Source organism: Lepidochelys kempii, chromosome 9, assembly GCF_965140285.1.
Source record: "Lepidochelys kempii isolate rLepKem1 chromosome 9, rLepKem1.hap1, whole genome shotgun sequence".
Taxonomy (NCBI): domain Eukaryota; kingdom Metazoa; phylum Chordata; order Testudines; family Cheloniidae; genus Lepidochelys; species Lepidochelys kempii.
The window spans coordinates 73,823,016-73,841,417 of NC_136388.1; the positions used below are offsets into that span (position 1 = coordinate 73,823,016).

General features: G+C 39.9%; 1 protein-coding gene across 1 annotated transcript in view; it reads left to right on the forward strand.

Annotated features, from left to right (window-relative positions):
* Positions 1-18,402, forward strand: part of POF1B (POF1B actin binding protein) — a 47,150-nt gene that overhangs the window by 12,927 nt on the left and 15,821 nt on the right. Inside the window, exons 2-4 of the mRNA XM_073360894.2 lie at positions 3,457-3,564; positions 7,404-7,604; positions 17,131-17,261. Of these exons, the coding sequence (XP_073216995.1) occupies positions 3,457-3,564; positions 7,404-7,604; positions 17,131-17,261 (440 nt within the window). The remainder of the gene's footprint in view (positions 1-3,456; positions 3,565-7,403; positions 7,605-17,130; positions 17,262-18,402) is intronic.

Below are 18,402 nucleotides of genomic sequence, written 5' to 3' on the forward strand. Positions count from 1 at the left end.
ACAAAAGACGCAATCTTCAAACTGACCTCAGTGGGAATTCTGCTTACTTGAGGAATACGGTGGTGCAGCCATGTTCGTATCATGAAATTAAGAGAGACAAGGTAATATCTTTTATTGGATCAGCTTCTGCTGGTGAGAGAGACAAGCTCTTGAGCTTACACAAAGCTCTTCATCCGGTTTGGAACACTGTGTAGCTCGAAAGCTTCTTTCTCTCTCTCTCAACAATGGAAATTGGTCCAATAAAATATATTCCCTCACCCACCTTGTCTCTCTACTTGAGGAATGTAGGTTTGGGCTGTAGCTCTGTCCTGGATGTTGTTAATGTTGCTGGTGCACACATGGAATTTAAGTTGTCAATTTAGGTGGATGCTACAGTAGAAGAAGAAGTGGAAACAAATACTTGCCAAATGAAAGCAAACACAATTGGTAGGAATTTTTTTTTTTTTAAATTATAGAATTTAGAGAATGAAAATGATCGAATTAAAAGGAGAAACTTCTCCCAGGAACATCTGATTTCACAGTTGTCATTGCACTATCCTCTGAAGCACTTGGTGCTGTCAGGTATGGGATATTGGGGTAGGTGGTCTAGTGGTCTGATCTGGTCTGGCAATTCTTAAATTTCAATCATTTCACTATTTAAATAAAATACAGATTTTCTTTGCTTCTCATCTCAGAAGGGAAGCACTGAGAAGAGAAATAATGTAATTACAGTGCTTTTTATTTGTAGAGATGAGCGTACGTTATGGGTCATATCTTCAGCTGGTATAAATTGGTGCAGCTCTGAGTTCAGTGGAGTTATACTGATCTACACTAGCTAAGGCTCTGTCCCGGTAAGTCTGCATAAGCTTTGATTCTTATCCCCATTTTGCAGACAAGGCACAGAGGCTAACCCCATTGGTGTGTTATATGCAAATGAAAGAACTGAAAAAAAGAAAATGCTAGCACTGAGCATTCTAATTTTGCCGAGCAGATGTATGCCCCGCCCCCAAGTCTTCTTTATAATGTGGGGAAATGTGCACAAGGTTCAATAATGCTAAATAAACCTAATTACCTGCATGAAACCGATCACTGGTGGTTGGGGGTAAAAGCAGATGTGCACTAGTGTGGCAATAGGACCTAGATGTTTTAGCATGAGCACAATGTATGTAGCCATTTTCATTATTTAAAGACCATTCTAAAGTACTGCTTAACCTAAATATGTGGAAGAGTTGTGCTTAGGATAAAGAATGTCTGTGGCTGGCTCTCATGTGGCTGCCGCAGACATAGAAATGCTGCTTCTTTATATGAAACAGTATCTTCAGCAGCCAGTTCTTTAAAATATACTGGACACAGTATTGTTGCTAGCCCAGAAGCCTGGGAACCCCCAACATATTTTTTTTATTAGCTCGGAAAAGGAAGGAAGATCTTGTTGGTAAAGCATTGGATTAGGACTGTAGATCTGTGTTCTATCAATGGCGTTGGCATAGAATTTTGTTATGACTTTGGCCAAGTTGTATAGGTTCACATTTTCAAAAGTGCCCTTTTGTTGAGTGCCCAAATTTACTCACTGCAGTGTAAGCCCAGGGTTTGAACTCAGGCTCAGGCCTAATCCACCTTCCACGTACACACCCATTGCACTAACCCAGCTCCCAGGATCCCACGGGAGTGGAGAATCTGAGTCAAATTTGGACCCAGGGTTCAAGCCCTTTTGTACTAGTGCTTTGGGAAGCCACTAAAAGTATTGCACAATCCCACAGGCAAACTTTCTTTATTCTCTGGATAGTCAAGTTTCGTGGCTAGCCAAGTTTTCCCACACTGCACCACAAAGGGCTAGAGTTGCCACTTTTGGGAGGGTGCTAGGAAGTCTGGGATATGGGTGGCTGGACTCGGGCCTGCATAATGCAGTGTAGAAATTGGAGCTCCAGTTTGGGGCCACGTGTTCAACAATTCCTAACCTGGAGTTTACAAATAAGTGTTCGCAAAAAGAAAAGGAGTACTTGTGGCACCTTAGAGACTAACCAATTTATTTGAGCATAAGCTTTCGTGAGCTACAGCTCACATCCGATGAAGTGAGCTGTAGCTCACGAAAGCTTATGCTCAAATAAATTGGTTAGTCTCTAAGGTGCCACAAGTCCTCCTTTTCTTTTTGCGAATACAGACTAACAGGGCTGTTACTCTGAAACTTGTCAAATAAGTGTTGACGCTCAAGCTCTAGATTAACAAACCCAGGGACTGCTAACTCAGATTCTGCTAACCCTGGGCTTACATTGCAGTGTAGACATATCCTGTACAGACACTTGGGGGGTAAATCTGCTTTGCGTTAGCCTGCTACACGCTAGTTGTCCATGTGGACCGTGCTGTCATGCACTAAAAGTTCCAACATGCTGATCTACTTGTAGCGGGGTAGATCAGAGCACACTGTGGAGCATGGACTGCATCAGGCTAGTGTGAGGTAAATTTACACCCCAGCTTGCCATGAAGTGGGTGTTTATATAGATAAACCCAGTGACCAGTCAATACTTGGATCCATCTGAGTTATGCCTTTTGTTTCTGCCTTGCTCTCCCCCTCCAAGCCGCTCTGAGGATTAATGCTCGCATCTCAAGAGACCATCCAAAGGAACCAAAATCAGACTTCCTTCTGCTGAGGCAATATGTCACTATGCTATATTTCGTTTCTTTCCTCTTACTTATATATCTGTGCTCTGCTCTGGTCTACTCTGAACAGTTGTGGTCGTCTTAACACATGTGTTTTAGGTCAGTTCCTACAGAGTTGATTTAGCACTTTATAATCTGCCTGCCATTGTGTAGTTTATCAATAATAATGAGCCCAATCTTGTATACTCTCTAAGGGCTTGATCCAAGGCTCACAGAAGTCAGTGGGAGTCTTTTGTTGACTTCAGTGGAAACAAGCTGAGCCCCATTGATTCAACTTGCTTTCTTATGGAGCTCAAATTATGGATTCCAAGGCCAGAAGAGACCATTGTGATCATCTAGTCAGACCTCCTGTATAACACAGTCCAGAGAACTTCTCCCAAATAATTCTTAGAGCAGATCTTTTAGGAAAACATCCAATCTTGATTTAAAAATTGTCTGTGCTGGAGGATCCTCCAGGATCCTTGGTAAACTGTTCTAATGGTTAATTACTCTCACTGTTAAAAATGTATGCCTTATTTCCTCCAGTATAAATTTTTTTCAGCTTCAGCGTCTAGACATTTGATTGTGTTATGGCTTTCTCTAGTATATTGCAGAGCTCATTATTAAATATTTGTTCCCCATGTAAAATTAACGTGACCTTTTAGTGTCTCAACTACTACTTCAATGTACACAGTACCGTATCATGCCTAAATATGTTGCTCTTGTCCTTTCATTTGAAAAAACCCTCCACACTTTTTATTCAGAATAGTGCTAATTCTAAATAGGAGGGGTATATCCACAAGATTGTATATTAACACTTTTTTTTTTTTTAATGCTTTACAGTTACAGGAGCCATTGTCTCCATTTCTGAGAGGAGAAAGTTATTGCCCAGGGAATAATGTTATCTATGAAAAGACAATAAGAAAATATGAGCTGCTAAATCCTGAACAGGTAAATGTTTTCTTGCACAGCAGATTAATATAAAAAATCAAACACTTTTCTACTACTTTCTCAAGTTTTTGCTTCTCTTGGAAATTAAAGCAAATCTGATAGAATTGTTTTAGTATATGTAAGGGCTAAATCCTTACTTGAAATCAATGGAATTTTTTTTATGAGTAAGGTGAGCAGGATTTGGAACATCTATTGGCCAAGCTCGCAATGGCTTACACTCAACTTGATGGCATTTCTGTGTCTGTCAATATGTAACGCAATAACTTTTGAATGTCACATCAGATCAGTTGGAAAATTTTAGGGAATGTTGTGTCCAGAACCCTGTTACTTTGGGGAAAATCAAAAGGGGAGAAATAGGGTACACGTGGAACCCCTATCTTCTCTTTAGCCAATCTACAATTTCAAGCACCTTTGCGGTTGTCTATAGATCAAACAACTGGTTGATGGCACCCATTAATGCCTTCCATCATAACAATACCCCAGTATAGAGTTAAGATGTTGACCCAGTGAATGTCCTATCTTCCAGATGGTGGGGGGAATGGGTGCCTACAGGGAGCTCTTATCATGGAAGAGAGTGGGGTGAAGGGACCCTGGAATGGAGGGAGTGGGGGGCACACAGAACTCCTGGCATGGAGGGGGAAATGGAATGAGGGCTAAACAGAGCCCCTGCCAATGAGGGAATGGGGGGCGGGGGGAAAAGGCACACAGCAACTGACATGGAGGAGAGAGTGGGGTCCCTGGTATTGGAGGAGGAAAGAATGGAGTGAGCACACAGAACCCATGGCAGGAAGGACATTGAGGGGAATTGCAGGGAGTCCATGAAATAGAGGGAGCTTATGGGATGGCATGGCGGGAGCTTATGGGGGGGAAGGAGCAATGCAAGGAGCCCTTGGGGTTTGCAGTGAGCTTGGCCTTCCAGAAACTACGAAGTGTGCAGCCTGTTAGTTATACTTTCCCCAAAACCTTCCTTTTAAATTGAAGCTGAGAGTTGCTGTGCCTCTTTATTTGATAGTACTATAATTTTGAGCCTGAGGCCTGGTCCACACTGGGGAGTGGATCAATCTAAGTTACGCAACTTCAGCTATGTGAATAACGTAGCTGAAGTTGACGAACGTAGATCTACTTACCGTGGTGCCTTCACTGCGGTAAGTTGACGGTTGACGCTCTCCCGTCGACTCTGCCTGCGCCTCTCGCCCTGGTGGAGTACCGGAGTCGATGGGAGAGTGCTTGGCGGTCGATTTATCTTGTCTAGACTAGACGCAGTAAATCGACCCTCGCTGGATCAATCGCTGCCCGTCGATCCAGTGGGTAATGTAAACAAGCCCTGACTGTGGCACCTTTACTGTCATTGGTAACTACATTTGCATGGGGATTGTCTCACTGACTTCTAGAAATAATTCCAAATTGTATGAATTTGTTGTCCTATTTACCCAGGCTTTTAGAAAAACAAGACTATAAGGAAAGGTATTGTTTGGAATTTTACTCTGTTTCTGGCTAATTACATTGTGATGGAGCTGGTTGAACATTTTCAACTGAAAAAATTCACCACCAAAATTTGGGGTTTGATCAAAAACTTATTTTTCATTGAAAAATGTAATTATTGATTAGGTTTAATTTAATTTTCCTCAGAAAACTTTGCAACAAGATGACAATTAAAACATGAAATTGTGAAATTTTTGATTTTTGTTTTCTTCCTCCTCTGTCTGCCACTGAATGCAGAAGAATAAACTATGTATAAAGGGTCTCCTCTCCCTGCATAACTTTTCCAAAGTTGGAGAAGTTTTGAGTGGAAAACGGGAAGGGAATGCCTGGACTTCTTCTTTTTTTTTTTTTTAAGTCATACTTTAAGAGGAAAACTAGAAAAAAGGAGGAAAACAAAAACTGGACATTTAAAAAAAAAATTTTACAAAAATATTTCACCAACTCAAATATTCCATTTTTAAGTACTAAGAAACAACAAACCACCATAGAATCTAGGGCTGGTGATCTTTAAAATGCATTATATGTGGAAATATTTATTTAAATTATTTATTTATTTATTTAAAGCACTGAAGTATATTGACTTCAATGGAACTTAAGTGTATGCTGCAGTGCTATGTTGAGTCATGGCCTAAACTAGCTTCTAGATTACTTACAATTTCTTTGTCACTCTCATATGCTTGATAAATTTAAAAAAGTTGCATTTTTCCTGCATTATAAAAACATAAATGATGTGGCAACATGTAGTCTGCATAATGTGTGAAAAATGTTGCAGATGTCACTATGCATTGTTCACTGTGAAAATCAAAACTTGAAAATTCATGAAGCAAATTTACTGACCCATCTCCAGACTAAATTCAGTTCCAAATACTTTTCTTACTAAACTGTGCTGCAGTGAAAAAGCCAAGAAATATGTCTTTCAAACTTGATCTCATTTCCTAACGTCGGTGTTCCTGACTATAACAGGATATGTCAAAGGAACATATGTTAGAATAGTAATAGAATCTAAATCTAAGTATAAAAAACAAGTGGAAGTACCATTTCGTGAAATGGCATGTCTACGCTGAGACTGCATGGACCTAATGACATCAACCTTGACTCTATGCCGCTTGTGGGGGTGGAGTTATTAAGTCGGTGTAGCGGGGCAGTTACGTTAGCGGAAACAAAATTTAAGGCTATGTCTACGCCTACACAGCTTTTCGCGACATGGCTGTGTCGCTACAGCCGTACAGCTAAAAGTTGTGCCTAGTAGCCGCTGTTCATCGGCACTCCTGCCAACAAAAAACTTCCACTCCCAACGAGCAGCGTTGGCGGCAGGAGAGTACTCCTGCCGACAGTGCGCTGTTCACACTGGCGCTTGTTGCAGCAAAACTTTTTTGTCTTCCAGGGTTTGTTTTTTTTAAACACCTCTGAAAGACAAAAGTGTTGTCGTTCAGTTGCCTGTGTAGATGTTGCGTAAGCTGCTCTGTGACAACCTAACTCTGTAGCGTAGACCAGACTTCAGAATGTCACAGCTAAATACAAGGTGGAACAGGTTATTTAACATAAGTAGTTAACACACATTTCCAGGAACCATTCAAGGTGAAGTGGCCTGTTAACCTTGAATGGTCCCTTGAAAAATGTGTTAACTTCTTATGCTAAACCATCTGTTCCACCTTGTATGTAGCAGTGATACATACTGAGTGTGTTTCCCAGCCCTGAAGAAGAGCTCTGTGTAAACTTTCAAAAGCTTGTTTCTCTCTCACCAATAGAAGTTGGTCCAATAAAAGGTATTACCTCACCCATCTTGCAATATTTGCCAACCCCTAATGCTCAAAAATCTTGAGTCAGGCTCACTAAAAATCACGAGTATGTAAAAATAATAGATGTGGTGGGTCTTTTTATTTGTCTTCTGCTTTTTGAACCTTTAAGGTGGACAGGGGGTCACATTTTGAAGCTTTCTGCACAGACGCAAGAGCTAGAAACTTACTTTTTCTTTAAGAATGAAGGCTGAAATCATTACATATCCACTTGACTCTAGAAGCTGGGTCTTAAAGGAAAGCAGTCATTCTCATGAGACTCACGACAAAATCATGAGAGTTGGCAACACTGCCTCCTTGTTTCTCTAATACACTGGGGCCAGCACAGCTGCAACAACTGTTAATGTGTTAATGTTGTACTATGCCAAATGACAAGCATCTATTTGTGGCATTTTCAATAATATAATTAAAATATTTGCCTAACTGATCAACATAAACTACCATTTGAGTTTTCCCATGCAAGAATGCATTTTATTCATGTATACAGAGGCTTTGTATGAGGGAGAGTAATGTTCTCTGGTTCTATAATAATCTTGAATTTCCTATGTATTTTTTTTAAAGGAGAAACAATACCAGTTTTCCCACCCGTCCAGTCAATCCCAGGTTAGCCATGTATGCCAGCAATCTGAACAGCCCCAAGTCATCCACCAATGCCGAGAAACACAAAGTTGCAGTCCCTGCGAAATAAGCTCAATCTCTGTGAGTGATGGTGGAAGAGGAACGAACACAGTGCAGAGGGTAACAATCCAGTGCTGCGAACCGGTAAGAAGAATTCCTGTTTAGTATTTTACTTTTCACAGCATATTAATATTGTATACGGTGCACAGCATTTTACCGAGAAATTAAACTAACGGTCCATGGGAGCTTAGTTTAAATTATATAGTGTGGAGATTACATTCTATATATCCTTTTTGAAAATGCTCAGAATAAGTTAAATTAAGAGCCAAAATGTTTATGTATAGATATTACTGCTGCAAATCTCAACTTTCCCATTTTCTTGTATTGTCAGCACAGTATGTGAAATGTTTGGTTAAGAATGTTAGAACTGGCAACAGTCTGACCTAGAAAGGGTCCTGCTGTAACATTGTTTCAGGTACCCTGTAATTTCTAGGGGCCCAAATGGGGCATGTTTTGGTTGGAATCTGAGCAAGAGAGCAGTTTTCAAAGTCTGTCATCTTTATAATTATGTCACCTGCAGATGGAGATGAGAATTTTAAATAGATACTTTCCTCTCAATATACAGATTATGGTATTTGGAGGCTAATTTTTCAATTGTGTGTGGAGTGAATGCCTCCAAAAAATTGTGTGTTGCCATTGCACTTGCAAAACCCCATGTTGGCATATGCCAATAGGTAGTTACAGGAGGAACACAATCATCATGAAGCAGCTGAAAACTTTGACCTTGAGTACAGTAGTATGCCTAAAATAGAAAAGATTAGAAAATGTATCCTGCCTCAATAGGTGAATCCTTCTTTATATTCAGGCGTAAGGTAGGTAGATTGACTTGGTTCTGAACATCTGGTAGGAATTGATCGTAGTTTTTCTTCATCAGTGAGACTGTACGCACTTGATCATTCTCTCCTACAGAGAAACCAATAAAGAGACTCATTTTTCTTTAACAGCTACGGTCAATATATACATTATCTTCCACATGCTGTTCAGCATAGCCATGTTGGGTCAGACCGGTGGTCTATCTACCCCAGTATCTGTCTCTGACAGTGGCCAGTGCCAGATGCTTCAGAAGGAATGAACAGAACAGGGCCATTTTGTATGATCCATCCCCTGTCATCCGGTCCCAGCTGCTAGCAGTTGGAGGTTTAGGGACACCTGGAGTATGAGGTTGCATTTCTGACCACCTTGGCTAATTGCTATTGCTGGATCTATGCTCCGTGAATGTATCTATTTTTTTTTTTAACCCAGTTATACATTTGGCCTTTGTCCAACATCACCTGGCAACGATTCCACAAGTTGACTGTGCATTGTGTGAAAAACTTCCTTATGTTTGTTTTAAACATGCTGCCTGTTAATTTCATTAGGTGACCTTTAGTTTTTGTGTTATGTGAAGGGGTAAATAATGCTTCCCTATGCACTTTCTCCATACCATTCATGAGTTCATAGGCCTCTATCATATCCTCCCTTAGTCATCTCTATTCTAAGCTTGAACAGCCCTAGTCTTTTTTTAGTCTCTCTTCATATGGAAGCTGTTTCATTCCCCAGTCGTGTTTGTTGCCCTTCTCTGTAACTTTTCCATTTGTAATGTATCTTTTTTGAGATGAAGCGACCAGAAATACATGCAGTAATCAAGGTGTGCGTGACCAGTTTATAAATTGGTATTATGATATTTTCTGTTTTATTATCTGTCCCTTTCCTAGTGGTTCCTAACATTCACTTAGCTTCCCTTGGAACTGTTCTTTGTCCCCTTGGGACTGTTCTTTGTCCCCTTGCACTGCCAACTTCATACCTTTTCCCATACCATTTGGAAAAGCCTCTCAACATATGTCAGGTGCCCTCCCTTTCCTTCTTCACAAAACTCTACAATATGCATCTGTTCCATGAAGCATAAGAGGGGCAGAGTTAAATAACTTAACTCTAAATTTCTAGACTTTCAACCATTTAATTTTTGAACATGGATTCTAAGAAAGTTATTTTGTTCATTATATATATTTCACACCTTAAATCACATTACTCTCAAACACGTGTCTCTTTATTTAGTACTGTGTACTACTGCTTATCTTTCTAGTTTGTAAATCAGATTTTGCATTTATTAACTGATAATTCTTCTGTTGCAACTTAGGTGTCTCAAAGTTTGACTTGTTGGTTTAGTCACTGTTTATCCTTTTGGGGTTTTAACCAATCATGCAGTCATACCTCTAAAATCAATATTTTGCCTAAAGGAATAAACAAGAAATTAATTCATCCTCAACTTCTGAAACAGAAGTTCTCCATGAAGGAGGCATATCTATAGTGCCCTATCAGGATTACTTTCTGTCTGCACTTACCAATAAATTGTTAAATTAATGTGGAAATACTGAATTGTTTATTTAGTAGCAAAAATTACCATGTACTAAACTTACTATGTTAAACATGCTCTTCCAACATAATTAAGGAGTTAATAAATTCTACAACTTCCTCTACAATTATTTTAGCATTGTGTATCACATTTCCTTTTTTGAGAAATACTCAAAATTGACCAGAGGTTATTTTGGACTGCCTGCAAAATTTTAATCCCTTAGAAGATTCTGCTGGATGATATATGTAGCAGTTCCTGTCCCTAAAAATATAGCATCTAAAAACATTTGAAGGTACAAAATAATAAAACACTACAGAAGTGGGAGTGGTCTTTATAGCTGGAATACTTTTCTTTTCATGTTCTTTTTTAAAATTAAGGTATAGTACTCATTTTGAGAGTATTTGTTTTTCACCCTTCCAGAAAGTACTAAAGAAGTTTCTATCATTTAAAATTAAATGTGGAGGAGTGTACACTATTATATTCTATGACTTAGTTGGCAAATTTGTATAGTAATTAATTTTTAAAAATGTAATATCTCGTACCTCTTTAAAATGCCAGCGGTTTTAACAGAGATCAGATTCTGTTTACTCTTGAGTTAGTATTATATACTATATTTATAATACCCCAGAGCAAAGAGAAGGAATGAAACAACTTTTGAGATATCTGTGTTTCATATACTACCTGAGAACTATCTGGAATTATTTCCCCAAGATATAGTAAACAAAATACTCTGAAGAGATGAACCATCCATTCATAGATAAGAGTGTTGCATTTAGGTCTGATAATAGGAGTTTTTTAGTATAAATTTAAATCTTAGTTTTCTTTAAAGTTTTAGGACTAAATTATTTCTTTTTTTGGTTATATTTTAGAATATTATCTTGTATTTTTGACACAAACCAGGATCAAATCACAAACTGAGCTGCTGTTTAGACTTGAATGTTAGCTCCTTGGATATATTTCTATGTTTCTGTTTTTAAATAAGAATATCGTGTATACATTGATACAACAGGGAAAGGTGTATTATTCTATACTTCTAACTTCCATTGAAGTTAGTGGAACTACTTGGATGAGTTAAGACCATCAGGATTTGGCTCATGGCTTGTAAAAGTATGTAACATAATAGGGTGTGTACGTTTAAAAAAAAAAAGCATCTCACTGAGCAGTTATGGACTTGATTATGAAATCTTTATTCATATTAGTACTTCCGCTGAGGACATTGTCCCTACTCAGTTGAGTAAGAGCTATAGGATTGGGCCCTGAACTTCCATTCATCTTACAGGACTGGACTCTTTGTGCTTTCAAGATACTTTGCCTAATATCACTATAATTCTTAAACAAGAATAAGACCTAGTGCTATGGCTGAACAGTTTCTTAACATTTTTCCTATTGCTGCAGGTTCTAAGGTTCTGTCTGTGGTCCTATGTTCGTGCTCTCTCTCTCTTTTCCCCCATCATACCTTTTTCTTCATAAAACAAAGAGAGGCCTTTTTTTCAAATAGGTAAGTCTGAAAGATTAGACAACAGATCTTCTAAGTTTGGTAAAAATCAAAATGAACCACCACTATTTTTAAACAGACAGACAGCATTTTTTAGAGTAGGTTGGAATTATTTACTACTTGTATATATAAAGTGGATTTGGTTCTGGATTTTGCTTATAGAGCAAACTACACTTATATACACATAATAAAGCTGAAGTTGTAATTCTTCATCCTACCCACTAAGCAAATGCAGTCGCTGTCTCGCTTCACCATTACAATTTTACTTATTGTTCAAAACTTTGGCTGTAACAATTAGACAAAGAAATGCAGCTATGTCTAGACATGAATCGTGGACTAGACATTTTATGGTGCCCCTACTCATTATTCATATTCCTTGACACACTATCAGAATGATTAAAAGTATTAAAATGTACTTTTCTCCAGTAATTTAAATGTCAGTTAATGTTTGTGTAGCACCTTGGTGACATAGAGTGGGGTGGAGCTGCTAAGTGTAACTTTTATTATCTTCTAAAACTGAGGTGGCAAACCAAAAGAGAATTTTGTTTCACAGAAATTTCTGAAACATTTGTGTTCCCATGGTTACTCATTTGGCAAAAGATGGCAACATATGGTAAGAGACTATCTACCTACTCCTCACCTTGTTTACCAGTTCTGCCAGAGACAAGAAAACCGATGCCTCTATTTGGCAAAGGCAACAAGCTGCAACTCAATTAACAAATGCAAACATCCAACAGGCAAAGTACATTACATTTTATTCATTTATGCCCAAACCCTTATCCTACTAAAATTAGTGGCAAAGCACTAGTTGATTTTAACATGACCAGGGTTTGGCCCTTACAGAACTACCATACGAACCGTAAGTGAGCACAGGGTACAAAGAAAACATAGCAACATATAATAGTAATCAGAGAAAAATCAGTAAAGGCCAAAGACTAGTATAACCCAGTGTAAATACTGGCTCTCGGTCTTCACCAAACTCCACCTTTTTTAGATTGCTGTTGCACACTGAGCCGATGTTTTCAGAGCACTATCTAGAGAAACTGCATGATTTCTTTCTTGAATGGTAACAGCTAATTTAGACCCCCTCATTTTATGTATCATATGTATAATTGGGATTATGTTTTCCAATGTGCATTACTTTGCATTTATCAGCACTGACTTTCATCTGCCATTTTGTTGCCCAGTCACCAAATTTTGTGAGATCCCTTTGTAACTCTTTGCAGTCAGCTTCGGACTTAACTATATCAAGTAACTTTGCCACCTCACTGTTTACCCCCTTTTCCAGATAATTTGTGAATATGTTGAACAGCATTGGTCCCAGTACACATCCTTGGGGGGCTCCCACTATTTACCTCTCTCCACTCTGAAAACTGATCATTTATTCCTATCCTTTTTTTTCTATCTTTTAATCAGTTACTGATCCATGAGAGGACCTTCCCTCTTATCCCATGATTGCTTACCTTGCTTAAGAGCCTTTGGTGGGACATTGTCAAAGGCTTTCTGAAAATCCAAGTACACTATATATCCATTGGATCATCCTTGCCCACATTTGTTGGCCCCATCAAAGAATTCTAATAGATTGGCCAGGTATGATTTCCCTTTACAAAAGCTGTGTTGACTCTTGCCCCAACGTATCATGTTCATCTATGTGTCTGATAATTCTGTTATTTACTATAGTTTCAGCCAATTTGCCTGGTATTGAAGTTAGGCGTACCAACCTGTAGTTGCTAGGATCACCGCTGGAACCTTTTTTAAAAGTCAGCATTACATTAACTATCCTCCAGGCATCTGGTACAGGGGCTGATTTAAGGGGTAGGTTACATACCACATTTAGTAGTTCTGTGATTTCATATTTGAGTTCCTTCATAACTCTTTGGTGAATATCATCTGGTCCTAGTGACTTATTACTGGTTTATCAATTTGTTTCAAAACCACCTCTATCAACATCCCCATCTAGGACAGTTCCTCAGATTTGTTATCAAAAAGAATAACACTGGTGTGGGAATCTCCCTTGTATCCTTTGCAGTGAAGACAGATGTGAAGAATTCATTTAGCTTCTCCAGAATGGTCTTCCTTGAGTGCTCCTTTAGCACCTTGATTGTCCAGTTGCCCCACTGACTGTTTGGCAGGCTTCCTGCTTCTGTATCGTTGCTGGCAGGACTCAGGGAGTTCTAATGCAATATTATACATCTTGATTCAACATAATCAATTCATTGATGCAGCATAGGTGTTAAATTCTCAGATGTTCTTTGTGTGATTTTTGAGCTTTAGTTAACAGAAAGCTGAAATGAGAAGAAATAACTAGCCACAAAACGAAAAGGCAAGATGCATTCTAGTAGTGATCCAATAGAGATCCTACTCGGTTTTAAGAAAAGAACTAACATTCAGTAATTTTTAATCCGATTTTCACTTTTAGAACCTAAAAATGCACCACAATCTTAGTCACACAAGGTCAGTATATTTTAACTCATTTTACTGTAAAGAAAAAAGAGCAATAGTCCTTGTTTGAATGGTCTCCAGGGCTGCTTAAGTAGGCCAACACCTGTTGTGTGGCAAGACATTTTATTACCTTCTGGGCTGTAAGAGTGCTCTTTGTTCTCAGTTGCTTATAATTCCAAGGCTGAATTTAAGGAAGTAAGGATGGAGTGACTCCCTGCATTCTTAATCTCCTTCATTGATTTCATTTTAAATGTCCAGTTTAAAGTGATTTTAACATATTCTTGTAGGTATTAAAATTAGTTTTAATGGTCTATTACATAATAATAGTTTTATTCTGTGATGATAATGCATAGTCAGCATTAGTACTTCAACAAGAACAGATAAGTGGCTCAGGCAACTTCAAGGTGAGTAGGGAAAAAAAGAGTACAAATTATATAAGAGCAGGGAACATGACAAAGATGTGTGGAACAGATAAAGCAAGGGGAGGGAGATAAACTTAAAAGGAAGAAGTTTATTCTGGTGACTCATGTTTTTCACTAGAATTATACAGGAAATGAAACAGTTCTTTAGGACAGTAATGAAAGTCAACCCTTGCTTGTTAATCTGCAGCTTTAGAGAGAATTTACCTGTCCCTAGCCACTGGTGCCTTCACTCCTACTCCTCCAGATCCTCCCACTTCCGTTTCAACGTGCTGTGCTTTTGTATATAGAGTTAAATAGGAGCATGCCAATTGTAATGAGTGAAATAGAACATATGGAGAATTTTTGAAAAGTTAGAGAAGTTTTTTCATAGCACGTTAAGGTTAATATTTGTGTGTATGTAAAAAGAAACCCGCATCTCTGAGGTTGAGACACAGTTCATTTGTGCTTAGGAAGACATTATGGAATGCTGAGGTATCATTCAATTAAGACTGCTTTTGCAATGCTGCTGCACTCAAAAACGTTATTTGGTTGCTCCACAGAATAAATGAAAGATGTCTATGGAAACCAGCCTCAGTCTAGGTGACTGTAGTCATGTGTACTAAATTCTGCAGTAAAGAAAAGGAGGTTCTTCTTTGAATGGTGGTCCCTATAAGTATTCCGATTGTGGGTGCACATTCCCGCCAGGTTTTCTTAGCAGTGTCCATTGGCCTGTATGTGTGTCAGCAGAGGTTATAAGAGGCTGTGCGGGTCAACACCTCTCCAGTTCCTTCTTACTGCCGCATGGCCTGAGTCAGAACTCCTGTTCCTTTGTGCTCTTAGAGTGCTAGTCTGTTGTATATCATTCTTGTTTTGTTTACTTGTTTGTTGTTTAGAGCTTACTTTGGTGGATCCTTCCTTTTGTTCCACTTCTCCATACGTTAGCACCACTAGCTTCCTCTTTCTCCAGATTGCAAGTGTATTTTAAACCACAGTGACGGAATAAGTGATCTTATTTGAGATCCTGGTTCTATCATTCTCCATCTAAATTGCAGTTTAATTTGCTTGATGAAGGGTCCTGAACCTATAATCCTTAAAGCATATCTTCCAGAATGTCCATGTGTGTGTTAGAATGCATGATTTGAGTTAGTGTAGCTATGGATACTTGAAAGACATTTCCATACACAATACAGTGGAAGCAAAAATCATTAAGAAAATCTGGAAGTCATCAACAGTTTTTATTTTTTTATTCATTCAGTGATATTTTTTTTTTTGGTGTGGTTTCCCCTGCCCCAAATGAATGCTGAAAAGTTTTTTTTCCAATAATTTTTCTCTCCCCTACTCCCACTGGGCTGTTGAATTTGAATTGTCTGTGACTACATAGTGCGTTGAGGTCCTGAAGGGGTGATTCAGGCATCTAAGTCCAAAATTCAGATTCACAAAATTCCTATGCTGCTGCCACCTATCCCTGTAGGTGCTTAAGTTTCCATGGGTGAAGTCTGCTAGGCCCTAAATTTCTGCTGTTGGGCATCTGCTCGGTTTCCTCGGTCCTGACGCAACTGAGCAGCTCCAAGCAGGGTTCACCATAGGCATTCCCCAGACTGTCTCACTTGTGGGGCACAAACTGGTTAGGGTGACCAGACAGCAAGTGTGAAAAATCAGGATGGGGTTGGGGAGTTAATAGGTGTCTGTATAAGACAAGGCCCTGAATATTGGGACTGTCCCTATAAAATCTTGATATCTGGTCACCCTAAAACTGGTAGACATGCTCAGAGGCAGCCTTAGAACCTATTGGCCAGATCAAGCCAAACACAAAACACAACTGGAGGAGGAAGTGATGGTGCCATCCCCCCTCCTTATGACTTTTAGTCCAGGGGCTAGAATGTTCACTCAGGGCTGGGCGAAAGAGAGACTAGTCTCTAGCCCACTGGTGGGGGCATTCACCTGGGCCGTGGAGGACCTGGGTTTTTAATCGCAGCTCCACATCAGGCAGAGGAGGAGGTGAACCTGGATGTCCCACATCCCCAGGAGTGCGCTAACCTCTGGCCTAAAGGTTGTAAGGGGAGCATAAGTGCCACCACCATCATTTTTCTTGAAAACAGCTGACCTGGCTTAGCTGCCTAACTCCAGGAGAGGGTTAACCGCTATGAATCCTGAGTGAAGGGAAGTGTCTACTTTCATTTGAGGGGCGAGGATCAGCCCACATCCCTCTCAGCATTTCCTGTTGGCTAGCCTAGGTGGCTCCCCACTCAGCTTACTGGCTTGTGAGAATCCCATTCTGGGACACCTGTCTCCAGAGCCTTGGTGCCTGTCTTTGGGGTTGTGAATTCCACTTGGCAGCAGCGCACCTAAAAGTTATTTGCTGTAACGCTCAGCCTGAATCTCCCTTGTGAATCCCATCCTGAGTGTGTTCCAAATTCCACAATTACAGAGGCTGCCTTGTATTTTGAGGGGATTCTTTCTCCTAGAAACAGCTGCTTAAAGCCAACTTCAGCTTTATGCAGCCATTCAAGCCCATCTTCCTAGAAGCAGAGTGTCTGTTCTGCCTTTTCAGAGTGCCTGCGACAAGTGCCTTGGGGAGAATGCTGGGCAAGACGCTGTTCAGTTTATCCTACCCAGATAGCTAAGCAGTGAAAGGATCTGTTGTACGCTAGTAAAGATCCTTAAAGGGACTGCAAGCCTAAGTTGAAATCTCACAGCTTTCTGCTTCTTTATGGATCCTGTGCTGCCAACTAGGGGGAAATTGGGCAGATTACTTCCCCCTCCCTCTGTCATGGTCCCTGGGTAAGCTGCCTCTTCTGAGACACTTTTTTCAGTCCCCCCAAGTTTATCCCTTTCAAGTTACAGGCCCAACCCTGTCTCTGGGTTCCACTCCCATGGTTGTCACCTTAAAAAAAGCAGTCTTTCTTGTTAACCTTGATTAAAAAAAATTTTCCTCTCCAGGTACAGTGTCTTCAAGAAGCTAATGACCAGCTGGACTCCAGATATTTTGGCGAGCTACTTGCTGAAGTGAACCGCAAGAGCAATGACCTGTACAGCTGTTTACTGCAGCATGTGGAAAAGATAGGAAGAAGGTATTGTAGACCCCCCTCATTGTGGTGTTCCAGGAATGTATACCATGGTTAGAGAAAGCAGTGCTGTTTGTTTGAGCTGCATTCTGCAGATAGCTAAACTTCATAGAGTGTGGTGCATAGTAACTTAACTCCTTGAATGTCTCAAGATGTCAGAAGCCATGCTATTTTATTGAATGCAACAAGTGTATTTCAAACTGTTTGACTAATGGTCAAGGCACTTTACAGAGTTAAACAACTATGTACTTCCCTTGTCAAGATAATTTAGACAGCACATAGTGCATATTGCAGTGAATATACTGCACGCTGTGACTTTTTGCTTTAAGACACAGTTAATTATTGTACTCACCTGAAGATGAAAAGAAGGAAACTACCCTGATGCCAAGGTTAAGTGACATGCTCCGGATTCGGAGACAGGCTATGTGCACCATAATGCACAGCATCTATAAGCAAATTAAGCTGCTTTCTACATGTATTATAAACCACTTATGAAAGAATAATTTGATAGCTGCCATCTGAAAGGATTCAGTACAGGAGCTCCTCACTTAACATTGTAGTTATGTTCCTGAAAAATGCGACTTTAAGCGAAACGTTGTTAAGCAAATCCAATTTCCCCATAAGACTTAATGTAAATGGGGGGGTTAGGTTCCAGGGAAATTTTTTTCACCAGACAAAAGACCACACACACACAGTATAAGTTTTAAACAAACAGTTTAATACTGATACACAGTGATGATGATTGTGAAGCTTGGTTGAGGTGGAGGAGTCAGAGGGTGGGATATTGCCCAGGGAAAGCCTTACTGCTAAATGATGAACTAGCAGTTGGCTGAGCCCTCAAGGGTTAACACTCACATTCTACAAGGCAGCAGGAAAGGAGGGAGGGCAGACAGAGACAGAGACATACACCCTGTGTGTGTTTGAGAGACAGAGATGCGCATTTCCCCTTTAAGTATGCAGAGTGGGGTCAGAAATACACTGCCTTGTTAATTAGATCAGCAAGCTGATTTAAGGCAGCCGCTCCCTCCATCTGTGTGTCTCCCCTGCTCTATGGAAGATGGGGTAAGTGGGGTGCAGGAGAAGGGGGGAGGGGGACACCCTGACCTTAGGCCCCCCTCTTCTCCCCTCCCCTGCACAGCAAGCAGGA